Here is a 24,413-nt window from a genome sequence, read left to right as displayed (position 1 = left end):
AACAAACATCCTACTTTACATCTTTTCAGATTAAACCCTTCCTTTTGTCACTTCCCTGTTTATGTTTAATATATTCCTTTACCAATTCAATCTCATAATGAATAATTCAATACTAGAGCTAGCAATACTAGCAATATTTGCCTTTCTAACTCATCATAATCATGGCTTTTTTTATCATCTCGTTTCTGTTTCTTCCCCCAATATCTCATTTCCACTGGCCTGTTTGCGGTCTTGCTGTGATTCAGGAAGCTTTCTAATCCATTTTGTATGAAGCCAGAGGATTACGGAGCAGTCAATGTTGCAGAGCTCATCCACTGCTCTGTAGAAGACTAACACACTTCTCCTCATGCTTCTTTCACTTTTTACAACATATGACATATGAAACATCAGAAAGATATGATTTGCTATTAAACAGTTAAAATGTATACCAGATATCATGAAACTCCTGTTGCTTCCGAATATAGATTAAGGTTAAAAAACGATGGAGTAGAAAAGATAACTGCAAAAACAATTAGATTAATAGATGATTGTGAGGATCCGACATATGTTGTTTGAGTCAGATAAAAATAAATAACAGAATATTAGCATCAATAAACTATACAGTTTTAGGTCAAAGACTAAAACGACAAAGAATGAAATATAAAAATTTCTATGTAATAGTATATATTAAACTGTATTTACTAAAATATACAAGGTGACTTGTCTTGTCATCCACCTAGTAATCTTGTTGTTGAATCATTTTTATTCAGAAAACAGTTTGAAGTGCCCACTGCTAGAAGTACACTTGAATGTTCTTAGGAAAGTAATCATTTAAACATGAAAATACTGGCTTTACAGGCTTGATTGTTCTCAAATAGCTAGAATGTTGTAACAAGGTAACACAAAGCAAAAGCAAGACTCTGTGGGGATCATCCTGACAGAGACCGTGTTAAATTTATAAACTGAATGTCTTTGTACCAAACCATTACACCTCTGTAATATAGATTAGGAATACATTGCGAACACATTACAATCAACTGCAATGTAATATTTGAGTATTTCCCAAAACAGGTTATTAAATTCAGATCCTTCCCTTAACAGGTCTCAGCTCCAATTTAGCTTGTCTGATAAACTGCTATTACAGTCAGCACTATGACTGCCTCATGTGTGTGACTGCCCCATGTGTGTGACTGCACTGCTCAGTTGAGTCACAACACCACTGAGAGAATACGTTTCCTCAGGCAGGTTGTCATGACTGACTGATGAAGAGAGTGTTTCTCGTAATACCCAAAGAAAACCATGTGAACTGTTATATTATATTTGTATCAGCCATAATGATTGTTTTACCAGTGCTGTAGAATATTTAAAGTAACCCTGAACTGTAGATGATGATTGTACATCCTAATTGAGTATAAGTTTGTCTACCTGTGATACATGTTCATTCATCTTCAGTAAATAGAAGATGAAAATCGCTATCCTTGGGCAGGAATGCCATGCATGAATATTCACACACATTCTCAGGGCTCTAGAGGCAATTCTGTGTAGCCAGTCTACCTACCAGCATGTTTTCAGGAGGAAATTAGAAAATCTGAAGGAAACCCAAATTGACATAGAAAAATTTGAGTTTATTTATTTTATTTTTTCTCTCTTAAATTTATTTGGCCAAAAGTGGCTTATGACGGAACAGTTATTAGTTAACAGTGATGCTCAAAGACTTAGCACTGGAAACTGAGTGGTGCTTGGATTTAAACTCACATCCTTCTGATCAGCAGCCAAAAGATTTGCAGTAACTACAGAGCCACAACTTCTCCATTTTTGTGAATCAACACTGACATTTCGTACAGACAAAATTGAACCCAGGGCCCTGAAACTTAGAGGTGGCAAAGCTACCTGATGGACCTTTGTGCCACCTACACCTCCTCCAAAAATAGAAATCAAATCCATCACATCATGCACAGTATTTTTGTAAGGCATGATCCCATCAAACGGTTCTCAATCATCTAAAAGCAGTACACAGCCAAAACACAAAAGTGTATAACGTCCAAAACGCAAGCTGAAGAACCCTAAATTGACTCCCTATTATCATGCCTCATGTCTTTTTTTCTTTGTAAGTTTCAAACAATAATATAAGATGAAGGTGACAGAAGCTAAATGATGCTCTAATATAATGTAACAATTTTTTTTTAAAGATCCATGCAAATATTGTAAATATTGCAAATATTGCACCTAATAGTAGCCAACTGCACCTAATATGCATATAATAGATATCCGTATGGAGGCCTGCAAACAAACATCGGATTTCACAATGGCCAAAAACAGCTAAGCTAAAAACATCTTGGCTATCTTAATGCTAAGATCGTGATATGTATGGAGCCTGTTTAATAAAAATGTTGGTTAAACCAGTCCATCTGCCTAAAGACGCTAAAAACATTCACACCTAAATGCTTTGAGTTAGTTTTGTATAGCTACATGCCATAGTGAGATGGACATAAAGCTAAGTAATTTAGTTTGTAATCAGATACTAACCCGATTAAAATTTAATTTTTAAGCGCCGTTCTTTCCGTTAACACTTTTGCAAGTAAACAAAATTGAAAATGCCTTAATTTGACTTGTGATGGAGATACAAGTAAAAGAGAAAGATATTTCATTTCCAGGATGCCTTTAGTTTACAGAACGTTGTATAGTAGAAAATATCTGCTCTTACAGCACACTGAGAGTGTTTGTGATACAATGCGAACTATCTTCCACTGCTTAATAAGCAAAAACACTTATCCTGATGCTCTGTATCAGTGTGTCTCCAAGCAGGCTCAGAGAGTGTGTTGCATAAGAGGAAAGGGCTGTGACAAACCCTAGATGACATTGTGGAAGTAAACACAGAGCACAGAGGGCTCAGGAGCCAGATCTGTTCATCGACTGACCGTCACAAATCCTTTGTGGTCTTCTTTTCAATATATAAATTATATTAAGGACAGCACACAGTCTTTAGCAATGCATGTGCCATAACTGTTAGTGACACTGAAAACAGGGGTACTTTAATCATCAGAATACTCCACAGACAAACCATGTATTCATTTAGGTTACTATGATTAGATATTTAATATACTAAGCTTAGTGCATCTTGTACAGACTAGTAAATGCTGTGCATAACATGTATACTCTTTCATACATTATACTTACTATGCAATCCGTACAATCAGTATAAACTGCACATTTTGTATTTGCTACTCTTATTTTTCATGCTTGCATTATGTATGGAACAGAATAAAAATGAATTTGTCAAACATATCCCTGACATGAGAAACTGAATAAGTTGAGCGAAAGATGACTCTTACATCAGAATAAAAAGTCACTGGAAATTTGTTTGGTCAAGACTTCAGCCATGTTCAAACCACACAACAGCCAGAGGCAGTTCTCGATACTGATCTGTTCACATTTGAAATGATTTTAGTCCAGAATAATATCTCATACATTTTGTTTTCTATTAGTGGCTAATGTCATGTAAAATAACTAGAGCTTCTCAGTCTTATCTGCTCCTAGTGTATAACCATACAGCTCTTGCTTGTCTGTTATTAATGTAAATGAACCTCATTAAGACAATGCAAGACCTTTACACACAGCCTGTTTAAATGCTACAAGCTGTCAGGGCAATAATGACCAGGAGGCTATACAGAGATCTTCTCTTACATAACGACTGTTCCGTATCATAACAAAACGTTGAGCCCATGTCGTATAACGCTGTGTAATGTGTCGGAATACATGGCATAGGCCTAAATAAAGCACGGCAATGATTGTAAAAAAAAAAAAGAAAAAAAAGGTTTAATAATAACAATAATAATGGGGAAATTAATAAGAAACAGCTTACCGGTGAGTGGAGTGTCCAGGCTCTATGTGCCCCCTATAACACACACACACTGATGATAGACATGGTGTTGAAGGACCACCTGCCTCTAATGTGTGATATGATTTCACCTCTCTCTCTCTCTCTCTCTCTCTCTCTCAGTTGCGAACTAGGAGACTACAAGTGAGGGGGTGTGTATAGATATAGACACTGCCAAGCAAACGGGACTGTACCATTACGCACAGGAAACTGGGTGAGAGAAAAGGCTTGACTTCTTTTGGTTGGAGCTTCCAGTCAAACAATACAGCCGACTGGGAGCAAGGTTGCCAGGTATGCAAACAAAATGATCCACAAAAAAACAAAATGCCCCCAAAATCATATGCATTTATTTTAACTATTTTTCTCACAATCGATAGTAGTGTTAAATGGCACATATAGTAAACACTCTGATATTATTTTGATATATATAATGATAGAATTTTAGAGTCGCCGTTGTATACAGTGTTGTTGTTATTATTATTATTATTATTATGGTTATTATTCTTATTAGTATTATTATTATTAGTATTATTATTAGAATTATGATAAAAGAGCTGTAGTTGTGCTGTCCATTTTATCTACCAGTGTTATTGAGAGGTGTTAATTGTTTGCCCAACAGGGGGAACTCCACCCTCAACTTTCCCATCATCCTGCTCACCAGCAGCTGAAACAGCTGAAACATGATTCACTCCATACAGAAACCCAACAATGTCCTACTAAACTTATAACAGTTTTACAGCAATAAAAAAAATCTTTATCTTTGTTTATACTGATTGAATCACAAATGCCGCTGCTATGTGTACTATCCAGAAGAGGTTCCCTTTTTTAGTCTGGTTCCTTCCTTTAATGTCAAGGTTTCATCTTCATGTCTCACAGAGATTTTCATTGCCACTGTGACCTCTGGCTTGCTCAATACGGATGTCAGTATATATATCTATATACATGTTTATTATTAAAGACGTGGATGCAAATAGAATTTAACAGAATCTTCATTCATATAAATTGTGTGGAGGCCTGAGATAAACTTTCACATGGTCAAACTTCATATTTAGCTTTTAAAACTAATTGTATGTATCAAAACGTTATTTAAGTGGTAGTTTTGTTTTGTTTTTGTTTTTTGTTGTTTGTTATTTACTTATTGAAAAACAATACTAACACGTGTTCTTCTTTGTTTTGATGATGATGTAACATTTCAAAATTCAGGATCTTGATTTCAAACAGAATTGACTATGAATTTCATATGCAGCAATTTTATCAAATTCTAACATTCGCTGTAAGAGGTAATCACACTAATCATTTAAGGTTTCAGTGCAATATTGCATTTACTAGTGTTAGAAAGAAAGAAAAAATAATTTAAAATGGACAAAAACTACATTTCTACATTGTTCAGATATATTTTTATATTTTTAAAGCTGAGGTGTCTCTACTTATCATGCAATTTGGTCGAAGTTCTAAGTTGTTGTTGTTGGGTTGTTTTTTTTTGCCAGAACCCCAAATACAAAATTTAAAACTCAGATAAAATCAATCAGTGCAAATTTTGATATTTTTGCAAAGTATAAATCCTTTAGTTGGACTTTATATGGTTCATATATTCCTTTTTAAGGCCTTAACTTCACTTCATGGTGCAAGAGTAACAGATGACTTTGACTGGCTAAATGCTTAATTTAGAATGCTTTGTTTTTTGGGTGTAAAACATATTACATGTATTACATGATCCCCTGCAACCCTGACTGATATCTAATGGTTGCTGAAAGTGATTACATGATCCACTGCAACCCTCTCCAGGATTACTGAAAGTGATTACATGATCCACTGCAACCCTCTCCAGGATTACTGAAAGTGATTACATGATCCACTGCAACCCTCTCCAGGATTACTGAAAGTGATTACATGATCCACTGCAACCCTCTCCAGGATTACTGAAAGTGATTACATGATCCACTGCAACCCTCTCCAGGATTACTGAAGATGAAGCAGTTAAAAAAAAAATGCACTAATCATGACAGGTGCTAAAACTCATGCTCAAGTTTCTTTGGTGTCTGATTTCCTAATTAAAAAGCTCTTTAACAGCATAATGACAAGCATCATTGTAACTTTTAATAAGCCTAGGAATGGCTCTTTTAATAGATCTAAGTTACAATCTATAATACTCTCTAAATATATACACTACAACTAGAATAACAGTTACTCAGTGTTTTGGTCGAATATTTTAGAGATAAAAAGCTTTGATGGCAGCAGTAAATAAATATGATAATGCGTATTTTCCTAATATTTTAATTGTCGTGTTATTTATTGTCAGGTTATAAGAATGTCTGAAATTCGAAGACTTTTATTATGTAGGGTTGCTTGTACTTGTCTTCAAGCAAATATTAAAATATAATACAAGCAAACCTACATAATAAATGTCTTCGAATTTCAGACTTATTCTTATAACCTGACAATAAATATCACGACAATTAAAATATTGTCTTCGAATTTAATTGTAGTGATATTTTTTCTCAAGTTATAAGAATAAGTCTGAAATTCGAAGACTTTTTAATTTATAAATATTTTAATTGTCGTGATATTTATTGTCAGGTTATAAGAATGTCTGAAATTCGAAGACTTTTATTATGTAGGTTTGCTTTTACGTGACTTCACCCTTCAGCTCGTGAAGCGTCATATTACTGCTAGCTAGTTAATAGTTAAAGTTAGCATAAGATAAACACCCAAGTGACAAAGACCTGATACTTGTTTAGCGTCTGTTCGAAAAAAAAATGGGCGCTTGTATGGCTTTATGTTCTCTTGCGAGCTGCGTAAGTGTTTTATTTCTTTTGTGGTTTTCTTGTTGTGCTCATAAGGAAGGTAAAATTCTGCTCTGTATAAATATAATGTTTATCAGCTACAATTGGGGCTAATTGCAGTGGTTCAGAGTTCAAACAAGCGAAATAACGATGCTGTTGTGTTTACTGTGTAAAAATTTGTATCTATTGTCGTTTATTTACATGTGACTGCGATGGCTAGTCGGTTCGTCACAAATCACCATCTATATGTTGTACAGTGTAACTAGTTCAGGTGATACATATTGTATTAAACAGTGATTAAGGCTTTATTTTGGATAAATCCTCCTGTTTGTTTAGTTCAACTGTTTTATCATCTCTTTACATTTTTACGACACAATCTTCAAGAGTCTTATTTTTACTTTACTTCTATACAAAATTCTATACAAAATTCTATTAAGAGAACTTTTCTCCTGATGACGTCAAGACTGTAAATAAAGAGAACACAATGCACCTTGTTCCACTCCTACACCTCTGCCATAGTCAGGATGTGATTCATTGACTGTTTGTCATTGTTGTCCATGTAAACATTAGAGAAAACTGGTGTATTTTTATTTATTTGAAACGTCTATTATATATGATATTATTATTCTCTAGGCATCATGTTTGTGCGGCTCTGCTCCATGTATTCTCTGTGGGTGCTGTCCATCATCCAACAACTCTACAGTCACTCGGTTGATCTTCTCCTTTTTCCTTTTACTGGGCACTCTCGTGTCTATTATTATGATCCTGCCTGGAATGGAGACTCAGCTTCGGAAGGTGAGAACGGCGTCATCCCATTTGTGCTTTTTTTTTTTAAATGTGGAAGTGTGACCACATATTGGTAGTGTGGCCTACATATTTTTCTGCTATTCCTCCAGATTCCTGGCTTTTGTCAAGGTGGGAGTACTATACCTATACCAGGAATCGAGAACCAGTTTAACTGTGATGTGATTGTGGGTTACAAGTCCGTGTACCGCATGTGCTTTGCCATGTCCTGTTTCTTCTTCCTCTTTGCTGCCCTTATGATTCGTGTCCGGACCAGCAAAGATCCTCGGGCTGCTATTCAGAATGGGTGAGCTGTAGGATTTTTTTCCACCTGCCTGAGATTATGATTGTGTTGTGGAAATTTACATCTTTCAGTAATTCCTGTGTAGTCTAAACTATCTACTCGATTGCTTTTATATTTACAGATTCTGGTTTTTCAAGTTTCTAATCTTGGTAGGAATCACCGTTGGAGCCTTCTTTATCCCTGATGGAACATTTCATAATGGTACGTCTAGCGTAGCAATATTATTGTGGTGTGGATTATCTGTAGAACAAGGTGTCAGTCGCAAAACATCAGATTCAGATATCAAATTAAAGAATTGTATAAAATAAGAAACTGAATTTAGGGACAAGGAACTTCTTTCAGTTCGTTTTCTTCCTCGTTTTCTTTCAGTGTCGCCATATATTAGGCTTCGCCTTTCTTGTTATCAATCCTGACTAGTTTCTCAACCCCTGCTGATGAACAACATCCCCACTGAACCAGTATGAACCAGATGAATGAGAACACTGACTGTTTGCCAGGCCTGCTAATCCAACATCAATGCCAAACTTACTGAGGCTCTTGTTTATGAATGATCACAAATCCCGACAGTCGCACTCAATTCTATTGGAAAACCTTCCTAGAATAGAGGAGTCCATTGTAGCACAATGGGGGATCAATTTGCAATGGGAAGTTCAACAAGCACATATGGGCATTATGGTTACATGTCCACATGTATTTGACCATATATCTTATTTATTTATATGGTCTGTTTGGAATGTTAATGGCATATAATGTATGTGTTTGGAGTTGCTCTGTGGAGCGGTCATTGCGTATTATTGTATTTAACATTGTACAGTTACAAGACAGGAAATCGCAGCATTAGTTCAGCAGGCAAAAATAAGGCATTGTACCAGTTGTTAAAAATAAGCACTAGATAAATATCCACCAGGCTAGTTGAGCAATGTTTATAATTAATGATCCTGAGCCACTTCATATGTCATGAAATTTCTTCTTTCTTTTTGTATACAAAGTTTGGTTCTACTTTGGCATTGTGGGCTCCTTCATGTTCATCCTGATCCAGCTGATCTTGCTGATTGACTTTGCCCACTCATGGAATGAGGTATGGGTTAGGAACGCCGAGGAGGGAAACGGGAAATGCTGGTATTTCAGTAAGGGTTTGATTTATTTCATTATTTTTTCTGCTTATGATTGCTTTTCTTAGGATACACCTATACCTGATGCACCTAATCTTAGTATGGGGTTTGTTTGTGTATAGGTCTCCTCTTCTTTACCATCCTGCACTATGCATTGGCTTTTGCTGCTGTGGTGCTTTTCTATTTGTACTACACCAAACCTGACAGCTGCACCGAGCACAAGGTCTTCATCAGTCTCAACCTCATCTTCTGTATCATCGTCTCCGTGGTGTCCATCCTGCCCAAAGTACAGGTATGATCACAGGACACTACATTTGTTGGTGTTATGAGATGGACGTGCTGTTGTATTTTGTCTTTATTTGATCATGAGCTTGCAAATGTTTTCATGCCAACACTTTGCCTGTGCTAATTTTAAGCTATTGTTGATGTTTCTTGAATGCAGACCCTCTGTGTTAATAAGGATTCATGGAAAGTTTTAGGTTTATTTTATGAACATAATCAAACCATTCAAATAAGAATCGTTTATTTAAAATCATGCAATAACAAAAGGTTTTTGTATAAAATGTAAGTCGCTCTGGATCAGGGCATCTGCTAAATGGCATAAATGATTAATGAATAAAGTTCTCTGCTCTAGAATCTGACATTTCAGATACTGTAGTCTTGTTTTCTTCTTACTGTCTGTGCCTCAGGATGCCTCGCCACAGTCTGGTCTGCTCCAGTCGTCCCTCATCAGTTTGTACACCATGTATGTCACCTGGTCAGCCATGACCAACAACCCTAGTAAGTCCTTCACAAGATGCCATTAGTTTTGTGCTGGTAGATTAATTCATGTTGTATATATTGTAAAAATGGGTAATCTTTATCTTCCTCAGGTTAATGGATTTGGGGGTGTGAGTATCATGCGGTAGAATAGGCTTGTGATCCTCGAATGTATCGTGTGTTGTTAATGTATTTGAGAAAAGGGCTTGCTTTTAGTTTGCTCTAGTTATCCCTCCCTTGTTAACATGTGTGTACATATGCCAAAAGATTTCCCAAATCATTAATAGACAATACTGTGCAAAAGTTCTATGCACCCGTAGTGTATTCATGCAAATTTTGACTACTAGATGTTTTTGTTAGGACTACTGCACATTTCTTTTGTTTGTTTGTTTCTAAAGTTTTTTCAAAATGTTAATGATACAGGAAATGTAAAGAAAAAATGTAAAGCATTACATAATGAACCACCTTTCAGAGAAAACGTGTAACTGTGAGGGATTACAAAGTCTTAAAATGAACCGTGTCAGGTTTTTATAAGATGCTGAGAACTTACCAGCCAGTGTCTTTTTATAAAAAGACAAATAGTCTACCAAATATTAGTGATTGAATTTTTTACATGGAATGGTTTGTTAGACCAAATACTGAATTTGTTTAGAGTACTGTAGTTTATTTCTCTCTGTAGTTTTTAGGTAGTCAGTGTTTCGTTTAATTATTTGTCAGTGCATTATTTGGTGTAGAACATTCTGTGAGACTTTTGCACAGAGCTGTACATACAGAATATATGGACAGAGCTCCTTTATGATCTATCTAAATGCTGTTAATGTATGTAGCCGATTTACAGTGACACAAATTATGCACATTAAGACCCTGCTGTAGTAAGGAAGCCTTCTGTAGGAATTCTTTCCTAGTGCATTTCCAGTTTCAAGTTATTACTCTGAATCGTTTAAATACTGCTTAAAACTTAAATGTACTTTGTGTATGGAGTACACACAGAGAATATGAAGCTATTTTTGGATTAGATTGATGTTTAAGATGCCAATTTTATTTCTCATTGCTCATAATTTAAAAATAAATAAATAAATAGCTTTTTAAATCAAATAAATAGCTTTTCATCAGAGGAGATATAAAAGCATTGTCCCACAGGCACTATACTGCTTATGTATGTTGTGCCATGCTGTCTAATAAAAAAGCTGATCTCACCTAGTAATGATCACCAGATACAGCAGTCTTATGCATTATTCTTTTTTACGTAGTAGACATTATGCCATAAGTTCATGTGCCTCCACTGAATTAGGTGTTTGTGCAAATGTCTCTTAGATCGGGAGTGTAACCCGAGCCTGCTAAGCCTCGTGTCCAACACAAGCATCAGCACTACGATGCCCTCACCAACCAGTGTCCCAGGTGTCGTGCAGTGGTGGGACGCCCAGGGCATAGTGGGGCTTGTCATCTTCCTCTTTTGCACTTTTTATGCCAGGTACATCATGTGAACAAATGCTATAAACTTGCAATTGTGTTCCAATTTCCCATGATTCTCGGGTGTGATGAAAGATACTGTTCGTCTGATGCAAGGATGTATCTTGTGGCTTTTTTACTCATCAACCAGCAATTCGGAAAAACTGTATTAATCATCCTCTCCAAAGCAACTGATTGTGGGCTGTGATTTTTTTTGTGGCTGTTATATTAGCGCAGTGAAATGTGAATAAACAGGCAAATTACAGCTATAGGCAAATACATATCCAGTTTCATTGCTCTGTTACGTTTTTAAAGACAAACAAATAAACAGAGCAGTAAAGCTGCAAAATAATAAATCTGTGTCTAGTTAAGGATATACCAATTCTTAAATGGTGGACACTGGTGGCTCAGCTGAAAATATTGATTCTGTAACTGAGATCTCTGTGTAGAAGCTGAGACGTCCTTACAGCTCGATGACTTTTCAGTTTTATATAGCTTATGGGCTAGTAAAATCTTTATTTCCAGGTCAAAGTGACATGTTAGTGCTAATATTCCATTAAATAGGAAACTAGTATGCTACTTCTACATAGTCTTACACAATATACAGGTGACTATAGAATTTACTTCCTCTTGTCTCAAATACTGCTGCTTTCTCTCCTGCCTTCTTTACTTCTGTGACCTCTCTATTTTTTTCCTTCCTCCATGATTAGTTCACTGCTCCCCACATCCTCGTAGCATTTGTATTAGTCAGCAAATCAGCCATTTTACGCAACCCCTAATTTGTTGTAAAGAAAGACTGTGCTGTTGTCAACATTTTCCTGACCAAGCACTCCTCCTTTCTGTACACAGCATCCGCACTTCCAGTAATGCTCAGGTAAACAGGCTGATGCAAACCGAGGAGGGTCACGGCTCAGATGCGGAGGGACCGGTGGGAGAGGACGGCCTGCGGCGAGTGATGGATAACGAGGAGGAAGGAGTCACTTATAGTTACTCGTTCTTTCACTTTCACCTCCTGCTGGCTTCTCTCTACATCATGATGACTCTCACCAACTGGTACAAGTAAGTGGGTCTGTTCTACTGGAATATATCAGGCTAGGACTTGAATGTGATTCTCATTGTGTAGTGTCTAGTAGCAGAAAGCATAGAAACAAGAACTGAAGGGTTGGGAAATTCTCTGGTGTTTTATCTAGTGTCAGAAATGTAAATACAAGATGTCATTAAACTTCGCCATGTGACGGATTAATCATATTCCAAATTTCCATGAGAAAGATTTGGGTTATAACTGAAACAATAAGTTCATATGGTGTGTCTTCACTGTGTCTGTTTTATCAAAACTTAGACCTGAAACCATGAAAATGTGAAGTCCAAAATATGAAACTTTGAGCTGGTTGAGGCAGTGAAGTTTGTCCTGCTCCTTATTAGTCAGTAAATCTCTGAAGGCAAAAAAAAAAGCAAATAACTGTTTTATTACTTTATTTTCTTACCCATCATTTTCTTTAATATACCTTTTTATGCTGACCTTAAGAAACTCCTAAACTTTGGAACCTGTTAATTCTCCTCGACTTTTTTGTTTCGGCTGTAGATTTGGCTGAATTTCTCATACTTCAGATGGGAGGAAGGTGTTTGTATCATTACAGCACTAGGAGTAAACGACCTATTGCCTTTGGGGCAGTTAAAAACTTAACACTTAATGTTATGAGACAGTGGTATGTTGGGATGATGAGTCTTACTGTAATGACGTTTCTGTTCACCTACAGCCCACACAGTCCTAAATAAAGTTTACTGTGAAAAATAGAGGTGTGTAGATGTAGGCTCGTGTACTCAAGCAAGAAGTGAGATAGACTTTAATAAATGCAGCAGGACAGATGGAGTAACTTTTACAGTTGTACGTGTCACAATGCTGCCGTGGACGGAATCATCACATCAAATAAAAGTGTAATCTGTTTGCTGAGATGAGGCCAGGACCAAGTTTTACAGTGGGAAAGTAACTGTTGAAGTTTTGAAGTGTGAATTGAAGCAAAGTTCTGCCAATTGGTGAGTCAAGATAAAATGTCTGCTTTCCAGGAAATGACTAATTGTGAAGGAACTAAAACAAATCGCTTTGTTGTACTGGGAATATCTGTCCCAATGCAGTTTGATGAAAGGTGTCTGTGATTATATTATTTTGCGTGTGTGTCATTTGAGTGGTTTTATTTATTTATTTATTTATTTATTTTTATTTTTTTATGAATTGAACTGCAGTAAAGCTACCTCATGTACAAGTAGCTAAAATGATTTTTTTTTAATGATTTAGTACCAAGATTAAATGCCATACAGCTTCTTTGCCTTAAGGAATATTCCTCTGCTTTTCTGTTCTCGCAGACCTGACACTACCACCCAGGCCATGCAGAGCAGCATGCCTGCAGTTTGGGTGAAGATCTGCTCCAGCTGGTTGGGACTGGCTCTCTACCTTTGGACCCTTTTGGCCCCAGTCATCCTCACCAACCGAGATTTCAACTGAGCCAGCTTTCTACTTTACATGGGGATGTGTGTGCATGTATATGAAAGAGGAGTGCGCTACTTCTTTTCTTAATATTGTGGAATCGCTGTCAACATAGAGAATATATTATAGGATAAATGGTTGAAGTATGTGCTGTTCATAAATTTCTATCTTGATATTTTCAGATTTCATGATGACTTTAGATGCATTTTATGAATTCTCTTTACCGGTGCAATTTTTTTCCTCGTATCTTAATTTACTTGCTATTTCCTAAAGGGAACTGAGAAATGAGGTGATGGTGCTGTACTGTTTAATTCATTTACTTCAGTGATCTAGCCACGAATATGAGTATGCATGTTACTGCTGCTGCAAACCTTCTCTACCTAAAAGTACACTCGGTAAATACACTCTTTACCGTAGGTTCATTTCTCTGTCGAGGTTTAATATTTCGTATTATTCAAGCACTTTGTCCTGAAGCAATTTCAGCAAGGATGAGAGAAAGCATGTGAGCCAGAACTTGCTGATCGCCAGGGGGCTATCTGAAGGGCTTGTTTATTTCCAGCCCTTACTGTAGCCCCACGGAGGCAGTGTGTGGGAGAGATAAGCACACCCTACTCTGTTGCAACTCATGCTGCATCACTCTTGCTCAGAACACTAAACACTAAACGGTTTTGCAAACAAGGTGACGATATTGGTGCTTTTCACCCTGTGTTGCTGTAAATGTTAGACGGACAAGCACAGGTATAAAACAAGAACTGTGCTGTATAGTGTCACGCAATAATTTGAACGTCATATCAATTCAAGGGAGGCCATGTTTGTAGTGGATTTTCGTGGTCGAGTTTTTAACATTTCTCACGGTTAACTGTATAAAACTATGCATGCGCTAAAATATTTCACTTCTAAATTAAAGGTTTCATTGGCAATGTCAACTATTCAAGGTACTCGAATAATGTGTTAATCAAAGTGGTAGAACTCGGTAGTACAATGCATCGAATTGCTGTGCATTTGATGCAGGAAGTCAGTTGTTTTTTTTAAATTCATTTCCTACTTATTGCTTTTGATATTGTGAAATAAGTGTGTGACGGAGTGTGGTTTTTTTTTTTTTTTTTTTGTATTTTTTTGTTAAGTGAAACATTTCCTCTTTAAAATGTACTTTATTTCTGTCATTAATTATTGAAGGTCGTCTGTATTTTAACATTCTGCAATGTATAAACTACATTTTAAGCCACTCTTTCATTTTAAATATTGTAGATTTTGAATCCTGTTGTGAAGGTTGAATTAGTGGAGTATCCTATATCCTTTATTTTGTTTTTTTACATGAGTATTGTAAACTGTGGGATTATACTTCTTGCATTTAGAACTGTCTTCATGGTCACGTTGGGAAATATCGGAAGATTAATAAATAAGCACGTAAATGCGTCTAGGTTACTTTGCTCAGCGAAAGCAATTAACAGAAGGGTTCTAGTGCATTCATGGTATTAATTTTGAAGCAACCTGCAAGGTTTTCAGTGGTGTCACAACACTTAAAGTGCCTTAATTGATAACCTGGCTTATCGACTACGTCCAGGCCTGGACACAGACCTGAAGACAAGTGCCTTGTTTAATTTATAACATCCAAAAGGATCAGTTCTGGCATTGCACATTGTTCAAGCATAGTGATTTATTGTAGTTTGATCTGCATGTGGCAAATCTAAATACTTCAATAAAACCCTCTCTACAACTAATGAATGTGTTTTTGTCTGTTTCTCCCTTTGTGATGTGTAGCAGGTATGCAGGTAACCTTTGTTTGGAGAGATGAGATTTATAGTGTCCACTAGGTGGACCTGAGGCACTGCTCATATCTGTTATAAGGCTGGAGGAAGAATTTTGCAAAAGATCCATACTGTTGATTATTATATAGAGCAAGGCTGGTGTGCTCATGTACTGAGCAAATAAGCTCTTCATTGATTTTGATGATCAAGACTGGCTTTTAAATGAGAATTTTTTGTTTTATATAAAAAATGGTAGGTGCGATGGGCTCTTCACATGCAAGCATGTGTTTCTGATAGCTTTTGCTTTAGCCTTTTTTATATACTGTAAAAATGCATTTTTGTGTTTAAGCTGTTCATCTGTGGCTTCATCCATTTTCAGTTTCAGGACCTCACTTTGGCCCCATGGAGCTTGAAACCATTTTTTATTTACAACCAATTACCGCTCTCACACTTCTGAGACGTTTGGCACGATACACAGCTCAAATGAGTTGTCCATGGCTAAGAAAAACACAGGCGTATAAATTTTAGGAATGGTTCCGTTTCAAAGCGGCGAGACAAAATATAATTATGTTTGGTAAATTCCACAGGCTTGGAACCGGACTTGTTTTAGGTGGCCGGAACACAAAGAGGATATTCAACATATTAAATGCTTTATCCTTAGCAATTTGGAAGTGTGTGTGCTTTAAAAACACATAACTGCACAAATTATTGTTGCTTATTTTGTCATACAGTAATATACTGTCCGTGTTTGCAGGTACCTTTCCCCCCATCACAAATGAGATGGTACAGTCCATCCTTCTGTCTTTAGAAATACAGTAGTGTGTAATGTGATGAGTTCTTGTTCTCCTACATTGCTCTTGTCAAATATGTGTAAGCAGTTAGTCATTTTTCTCAATTCAGACCCAGAGGTACCACCACTGTGCTTGTTTTTGGTGTTTTTTTTTGTCACATTTAACCAATCAGCTAATAGGCCTAAATTAGGTTGAGTTAATAAAAGGAAAACACCAGAAAGTGCAAGGCAGTGACACTTCAGGACCAGGAGTGTTAAACCGCGAGTTTGAACATCACCAACTGAATCTTATCACTGCAACGAGCATGACACCTTTAGTAAATGTAATATGTTCAGCATTGCTATGTGAACATATTCCATTTTAAACATTGAGAGTTAATTTGTTCATTTCAGGCAAACTGTTGAGCAAGTGTAATTCAAGACAAATGTTTTTTCATGCCTTGAGAGTGAGGAAAGTAGGAGACCATGTGGAACAGACAATCACATTAGCTGGTGATACTGAGTTAATCATTATACAGAAAAATACAAAAGGCTTCCTAATATGAGAGAAATTAGGAGTGTCATGTCATTATGAAGATTAGTCTAATACAGTATACAGCACACTATACTATCTAAAATCAACAATGAGGAGTCAGCAGTTCACTACTGCCAAGTAGTTGTACATTCCATTTTTGTCTGGCTCAGAAGATGAAAAAAAAACCTCATTCTGCTCCAAACACTCAGGTGAAGAATAAAGTTACCATGGCATATTCATTACATTTGGCTTCTATCCTCATTTTCTTGTACTCACGGGTTTATACTTCCTAGAAGCTCAGACCTATGCTGGGCTGTGTCCCAATAAACCAAAACTCTGACAACACAGCAAAACCATCTAGTTTTTGGCACTGATTACAAAAAAGATCAGATGAGGTCAAAGACTATAGCAGCTGTTGAACATGTATTAGTGCTGCCAAAATCAACACCATACTGTCTGGTAGAATGACTTGGGAAGAATAACTTGTTATTCAGACTCTGCTTGATCAGTCTAACACATTATTAATCAGTGCTATTCCATGAGACACACTAATTATCTGCTTTTTGTCATCATTACAAATACAGTGTTACCAAGTGCTCATTAACATCCAGTGCAGCTTTTTAGGGAAGACAGAATGTGAAGCTGTGCATCTGTGAGATGTTTTTCTAGGTGATACATCTCAATTTTCTTTACTCCGTCTCACTTTGCCCACAGAGAGACATTTAAAAATAACAGTCTTGAAGATAAGTGTCTGTACTTGTCTTAAAGCTAAAAGTCTATTGCCTGTCTCTTGTTGTTTAAATTTGCCTACAGTGACAATTTGTTGTATGAGAAACAGGGTTGTGCTGGGATACTCGCTCCTTCTCTAATGTTGAATGGTTTACATTTCGCAGTCAGGGATATCAGAGCCATCATAACGCATCCTGTAAATAATCGTGCATGTACCATTTAATTATGCAAATAGACATTCATTTTGGCTACCTCAAGTTAAATTTAAAAAGCTCTTTCAGGAAGATGATATCCTTATAAAGGGTATATACACTGACCCAATGGTGGGTGGACAGGAAATTTGTCACGGTTGCAGAAATTACATGTGGTAACCACTTTACATAAGCATTCTCATCCATTGAAGCCACATCATTAATATTAACCTGGAACAATTACAGAGCTTTCTCTTTTATCATAGGGCGGAAATAATAATCAAGCTGGAGAACAAACAGAACTTATGATGAATGTTCTCTGTACCGACCTTCCTCTGCACTCAGTAATTTTCTTTGTTCTTAATCCAAACTTGCCAAAGCAGCTCATATATCCTGCCATAGTAGCTTTTCGTTGAAAATATTCATTTTGAGAAGGACTGCACAAACCATGCCCTAATTGCAAAATGACTGAGCGTGCCTGTCAGAGGTGTAATTGCATTCTAAGTGTAAGACCCAGGCACATTGGATTACAGTGCAGTATACAGCACAGCTAATTGAGTTTGGGCACTGCTGGCACATGTGCTCAGAGAACATCTACCCGACATTACCACGCTATTAGTTTCTTTAGGACATAGAGTCTGAATGCCAGTATGGGTTTGTACGTTTGGAGCAGTCTGATTATCCTGTACCTGAGGGAAAGGAATAGTTCAGCAGTGTTCATATACTGCATATACACCTATGCACATATTCTATATAGTCTTGTAGGTAGGCAGGAGTATTTATAGGTTATTAAAGTACCACAGTAATAGTGTTAGTGTTAATGAAATGTAGGTATGTTGTGACATTTATTGTAGATGAGGTGTTGCGTATATTACTCAATTCACTGAACTTAAAAACCTGATATATGGATATGGTCTATTAAGTAATTACAGAGCTGAAATACACCTTGTTGTTGATTTACTTTTATACTAACATGAGTGCATGTTTGAGAGAGAGAGAGAGAGAGAGAGAGATTGATTCACCATAATTTTTAGGACAACATTATTTCGCTTATTGTTCCTTCTAGCTCTGCAGCATTACTGAATATGTTGGTGTCACAGCAGCCTGCAGTATAGTCTCTCTGCTTCTCTCTTTCACTATCCCTTCAGTGTACACTGTGCAAATGCAGCAGGCCTCTGAGGGGAGACTAATGTAGTTATATAATACTCACTGTGCTGGTCGTCTGCTTGAAGAGATGCATGCAGGTAGCAGGATTACATAAGCCTGCTACAATCTTGTCAATGTGTGGCGCTCTCACACTGTAGTGTTCTTGCTGTCCATTCTTCTCTTTCTGTCTGTCTTTCTCTCTCGCCCCTTTAGGGTACAAAGCTTAACATGGTGGACATGAAAATAAAACAGCAACACTGATGCCTTTTCAAAGCGAGCGTAACTACATGGAGAGTACAAAGAGTTTTTGTGATGCACACATGCGCAAACATTTGAGTGCAGATAAAAATGAACCCAACAGAACAGCTATTTTAGACAACATCTTCTTCTCCCCCCTACACACTTTACCCTCCATGCAGCACCATGTGTGAGTCAGCCTCGCGCAGTGGCTGCCATGACGATAGACACGCCGCCCCCTCATTCTCTGCGGGGAGTCTGAGCAGTGTTGGCATCCGATGACAAGGCCAGAGCCCGGAGAGCTGTGACTCATCACCTGAGTGCCAGGTGAACTTTACTGTGCGCTGCAGGAGCTCCAGAAGCCTGTCACCTCTTTTTCAACTCAGAGTGCCAAATGATATGCAACCACAGACTTTTTATCGACCGCTTTACCGTTTCTCTTTTTCCCCCACTATAAAGTCTGCATATTTGCATATATTCTCTGGTGATGAATATGCAATGGTTTTTCTGCTCTGTGAGCATTAAGGAATCATTTATATGTGCATTTGCCCTCTAGCCAAATGATCTCAGCACCATAAGAAATGAAACTGATGCAGCTTACAATAGTAATGGTTATATATTCGCTCGAATTAGTCCAATTTAACCAGTACATCTATTAGTTTACACTTACACTACTTGTGTGTGACACGTCATAAATATCTTCATGATGTCACCAGCGATGTATGAAACTGCACCCCAAAGACCACACAGAATGGACCGTGCTATAATTATGTATTTTATTCCATCTAACAATTTAAACAGGCTGATGTTTCACAGTAGGATATATGTGGAGAGGAAAGGGGTCTCTGGAGAGTGTTAGTGGAAGAGTGAGTAACTCCATGTGAAACAGTGGGAGTGTGGGCATGAGTAATTCCGTCTCAATCAGACCATGGGAGAGCAAGAGAGAAAGAGGAAACAGTCGTGTCTGTACAATGCTGCCAAAGTAAACTGACAGTCTCCATGCTGCATAATTTGAGTACAGAAAAGACTAATCTGACCTCCTGAAATGACAAGACACCAAACCAGTTAGCCCAGTAGAACGGGCTTGGTTTTAGGTTTTAGATGACAGGTAATTAATTCACTGCTTCAACTTGCTTTGAGTTTTGCTCACTTAGTCGCTTAAAAAAACTTCAATGCTGTTAATATTTTATAGATCTTCACAGTGGAATATATAATCATCATTATTCATTCTTAGGTCTAAAGAGTATTGCTACAATACAAGAATATAGAAAATGCAATAAAATATCCAGAGCTTCAAATAAATATCGCCACACATGACAATTGATTCTTCAGTCTGTTAAGGTTTACATGAATCTCTAAGAATAAATGGCGTGCTTAAAACTTAACACTGCTTAACTGGTTCTTTAAGGCACATTTTGTTAACGTTAACATCATATTAAATGGAAGATTTTGATATAAACGAGACAGATGTTCATTGCAACCTTGGCACCACGGATCAGCCTCTCATCTTAATCACCCACTTATTAACCATTCATAAACTGGGTTAACTGAAACAAAAAGCATGCCATGCAATAGTTCCCAAGTGGGCTATTTATTACTTAGGGTTGCATTAAATAGCTTTATCTCAAACTGAGGAAGCTAAACAGTACTGGGGAGTAAGAGTGCACAAGGGAATGAAGAAAAATGTGCTGATTTCAGCAACTGTCTCTTCCCTGACACATGATATACTCACTAAAAAAGGAGCCTTGTCATTTTTTAAAAAAAAAAATAAAATAAAAAAAAGACAGATTTTGAGTGATTGGTGTGCAAATCATCTATCCCACTAAGGTATTTTTTGACATTAACGGGACTAGGTATGTATCATTATGGGTGGCACAGGAAAGCGTTTTCTATTACAAATGCTACCTAAACTCTTACTTCAAATCATGGATCATTTGGACGTTTATTCTCTTGTCTTTCATAAATTCAGTTCATGTAAAGCATACGTTATCAGATTGCAAAATAATTAATAAGAAATTACTCCCTCATTAATTTCTTAAACCTTATTTAAATATCTATTCATCCCCTTTCATTGCTGCTTATTGTAACAAACCTGTAGGCTATGCCAGGGGACTTGGGGCACAAAGACGAGGACACTGGATGTGGTACCAAGTCATTTGCACAATAGCCCCAACCACCCCAACTCTGAGAATTTAGAAATGCCAATCGGCCAAAAACACATGCCTTTTAAATCAATGAGGAAACTGGAGTACCAGGAGGAAACAATGTAGATTTATTTAACTCAGTAAACACTTTATTATATACATGATTGCTTTGGATCTGGGGCCTATCCAAGAAACACTGGGTGCAAGAATGGAGAATTCAACATGGATGGGACATCAGTCCATATCAGGGCACTACGCACACACCATGCACATTCACAAACTTATTCACACCTATAGGCAATTTACTGTAAATTCAGTCCACTTTACAGGTGCATTTTTAGGTCACCATGAGCAAACCAGAGAACCTGGAGGAAACCCACATAAAAAGAACCCAGACAAACAGAACCAGAGATCTGTACCAGAAACCCTGGAGCCATAAGGTGATAATAAATATAATAAGTTTGATCATGATGGTGTTTCCACTGCTGTATGCCCCAGGTATGCTTCACAAACCACACAGACCGCTGTGGAACATAAATGTCCATGCCATTATGTAGCTATTCATTTTTGCATGAAGGACCAAATCAGATATTGTGCTAATGGAACCTTGTCCTGTACATAATCAGATGTTTCCATCCTCTTCAGCATCCTAGACACCCCACTGACAGTGCTGCCTGTGGAGCAGCAGTCATAAACAGAGCTTGTTAAGTGGGGCTCCATGAGCAAATATGTATCCCAGTGTGAATGACAGCGTATGAATGAAATATATATAGTTTCTGTACAACTGCGACGTGTGAAGTTCGATTCTTGAAGGTTCTCCATTGAAGAATGCTGCGAATTGGAATTTTTGGAATGTTCCATGACGTCATCTGACAGCGGCCTCAGGCGAGGAGGAGGGGGGAGAGGAAGGAAGAAAGAAAAAAAAAAACCGGAGGGACTTCTTGAGCCAATGAGCGCCGAGGATTGACGCTGCCTCATGATTATTAATGAGCATAAAACCTTTAAGAGTGTCCAGTGGCGGGAGGCAAGAGGGGGCGTGGCCCTCGAGGCGTCTCGTGCGGGGAGGTGCGCAGTGGCGCGAACTTGTTTTGCGTGGCTTTCAGAGTGTGTGTTGTGCTGCGCGGCTGGATGTCGGGATCGCGCTTCCCGTTTGACAAGAAGGAGGGGAAAGAAGGAACAGCCGAGAGAGAGAGAGAGAGAGAGAGAGAGAGAGAGAGAGAGAGAGAGAAGCAGAAGTGCTCACACGTCGTATAACAAGGATGCGGACCTCAGGACTCGTCTTTATGACGGAATAAAACGACCGCAGCAGTGACAGGTAAGAGCGGGCACGTGCGCTGTTTACCTGTGACATAAGGTGTACACAGATGACACACAAATCCATGCAGTGACACGGAAAGTACCATTAGTTTTTCCTAAGGGTTAGTCAGCATGGACTTCCTGTAACCCAGCTGGCACAAAGACAACAGCAAAGCAAAGTCTCGTTTGTCTGCAGTCTCAGAATCACACATGATAAATACAGGGGAGAGAGAGAGAGAGAGAGAGAGAGAGAGAGAGATCTCATTCTTGCTGTGTATCCAGAGTGTTCCATGTAACCTGGAGAACTGCTGATGTGAGTATTTATTTAACAGCTGTACTGCTATAACACACACTGACACACCAGCATGGTCTAGGTTCGTTGTTCACTCCTGGCTACAAATATTCCATGAAGTTTATACATTGTTCATTCAGTCAAACTGCAGCTCCTGGACTGACAACCCGATCTGCCTGAACAAACCGCCACGCTTTAATCTCAGTCCACGTTACTGAAACCTCACCACCCTTTATTTCGCCTGCTGATGCCAATAAAACTGATTTATAATTTAGAGCACATCTATTATTTGTGACACCTAAGTGTACATTAACATAACTCAGGTGTAACCAGTCAGACACCTGTGCAGATCACTTTCGTACATCGTCTTGTGCCGTGGTTAAACTCTGACGCTTGTTTTGGGGGCTGGATTGAAAAAATCTCCTAACATCAGGTGAGGTTCTCTTGACCTTGATACCGTTCACCCACCGCATCTCTACCATGTTTGTCATTGTGCTGAGCATCTTTACGCTTGTCTAAAGCAAGGAGTGTGAGCAAAGGGTCTGACCATTCAGTGCAGTTGAGTGTTATTATAACATGTTATGTGCCTTAGACGGGGGAAAGTGCTCAAGATTACTTCATATCTACTTGTACTGTTCTAAATACTGGAAAAGTGTTGAATACGGAAACAGATTTGACTGCGTTTTCCCCTCAGGATGAACCAATATTTTATAGGCTGCTTGTCCATTTTCATGGAAATTTGATTGTCAATCTAACGTTTTATATTTCAGAAAATCCAGAGTATTATTTCCTTTGTTGTGAATTTATCTGGTTGTGAATTTTTATTGTTTGTTTGTTTTTTGGAGGCAGGGGTGTTAAAATTGTTACAGTTTCCATCTCAAGGGTTTTTTAATCATCATACTCTGATCTTGGTTTGGAGATATTAACAAACATATTATAATGATTCAATAGACTCAATCTGTCCCTGTGGCAGAAAATTCGAGCTACAATACTGTCGCTTTACTCTGACAGACAATATATGAGGGATTTGAATTGAATGATTATTGTGCCAGAAGTTTTATATCTGTCAAGAATTTTAATGAATACTGCTTGCATTATTTTTTAAGCAAGAAGTGGCCCGGCTGCTGTTTTTTTCCCCCCTTCTTTTAATTACTCATTACTCTTGGGTTTTCTAGCTCTAGCATTGTACTCATTGGCTGAATCAGCAGCATTATAAATGCTAATGTGCTATTATGCTTGAACATGCAAAATGGGGCATTTGAAAGAAAATTTGTCAACATAAGACTGAACCTCTGTGTGTTTTTCTGGGTCAGTCCGTATTTTTACTGATTTGTGTGTATAAACGCTGCCTGACAGATGTTTGGGGGACACCTTGCTTTTCACAAAGGGTTGAAAGGGAGAAAATCAATAATGTACATATATAAATCTTTATAAGTATTTTTGACCGTTGAATCGTTATTTTATTAATAAAGCCTCCTGTAGGTGCCATTACTGTTGCACACAGAGATCGCAGGCCTTCCCAGACACTGGTGGAAAAGGATCGTCACCTTTTGATTCCCCATCTCTCATAACAGCTCGAGTGGGTTAAGGTCTTGCCAATCAGCTGGTCATTCCATTACATCCAGCTCCGTCTCCTTCCTCTCCACATATCCTGCACAGCTCAGAGGTGTGCTTGAGGCTGTTGAAAATCAAACACGACTGGCTGTGTATGTCTACAGATGTGTTCAACAGCTCAGGTGGTATCTGGTGAAGATTACCAAGTGACACTCTGACTTGAAAGATAATTTTTCTGAATGCT

General features: G+C 37.8%; 3 protein-coding genes across 4 annotated transcripts in view; 2 read left to right on the top strand and 1 right to left on the bottom strand.

Moving 5' to 3' along the window:
- LOC132845731 (cAMP-dependent protein kinase inhibitor beta-like) overlaps positions 1 to 24,413 on the bottom strand; it is a 32,068-nt gene that overhangs the window by 3,815 nt on the left and 3,840 nt on the right. The gene's annotated exons all lie outside the window — the stretch shown is intronic.
- Positions 6,493 to 15,249, top strand: serinc2l (serine incorporator 2, like). The gene is made up of 10 exons (XM_060869947.1): positions 6,493 to 6,651; positions 7,273 to 7,434; positions 7,536 to 7,729; positions 7,848 to 7,927; positions 8,716 to 8,853; positions 8,961 to 9,130; positions 9,528 to 9,618; positions 10,912 to 11,068; positions 11,896 to 12,105; positions 13,408 to 15,249. The coding sequence occupies exons 1-10, from the start codon at positions 6,613 to 6,615 to the stop codon at positions 13,544 to 13,546; spliced, it is 1,380 nt and encodes a 459-aa protein (XP_060725930.1). The 5' UTR covers positions 6,493 to 6,612; the 3' UTR covers positions 13,547 to 15,249.
- LOC132845728 (transcription factor HIVEP3) overlaps positions 22,056 to 24,413 on the top strand; it is a 49,413-nt gene continuing 47,055 nt past the window's right edge. For both annotated transcript variants that reach the window (XM_060869948.1, XM_060869949.1), the window contains exon 1: positions 22,056 to 22,342. The gene's annotated coding sequence lies outside the window, so the exon portion shown is untranslated. The remainder of the gene's footprint in view (positions 22,343 to 24,413) is intronic.

This window comes from Tachysurus vachellii, chromosome 5, assembly GCF_030014155.1.
Source record: "Tachysurus vachellii isolate PV-2020 chromosome 5, HZAU_Pvac_v1, whole genome shotgun sequence".
Lineage (NCBI taxonomy): Eukaryota > Metazoa > Chordata > Actinopteri > Siluriformes > Bagridae > Tachysurus > Tachysurus vachellii.
The sequence above is the reverse complement of the archived record's forward strand: the minus strand, read 5'-3'. Positions and strand labels throughout refer to the sequence as shown.

Bases quoted from the DNA above. Each gene is read 5' to 3' on its own strand.
- serinc2l (XM_060869947.1), top strand. From the start codon at position 6,613: ATGGGCGCTTGTATGGCTTTATGTTCTCTTGCGAGCTGC. The intron at 7,435-7,535 runs GTGAGAACGGCG...CTATTCCTCCAG, and splicing joins TGGAGACTCAGCTTCGGAAG to ATTCCTGGCTTTTGTCAAGG. The intron at 8,854-8,960 runs GTAAGGGTTTGA...GTTTGTGTATAG, and splicing joins CGGGAAATGCTGGTATTTCA to GTCTCCTCTTCTTTACCATC.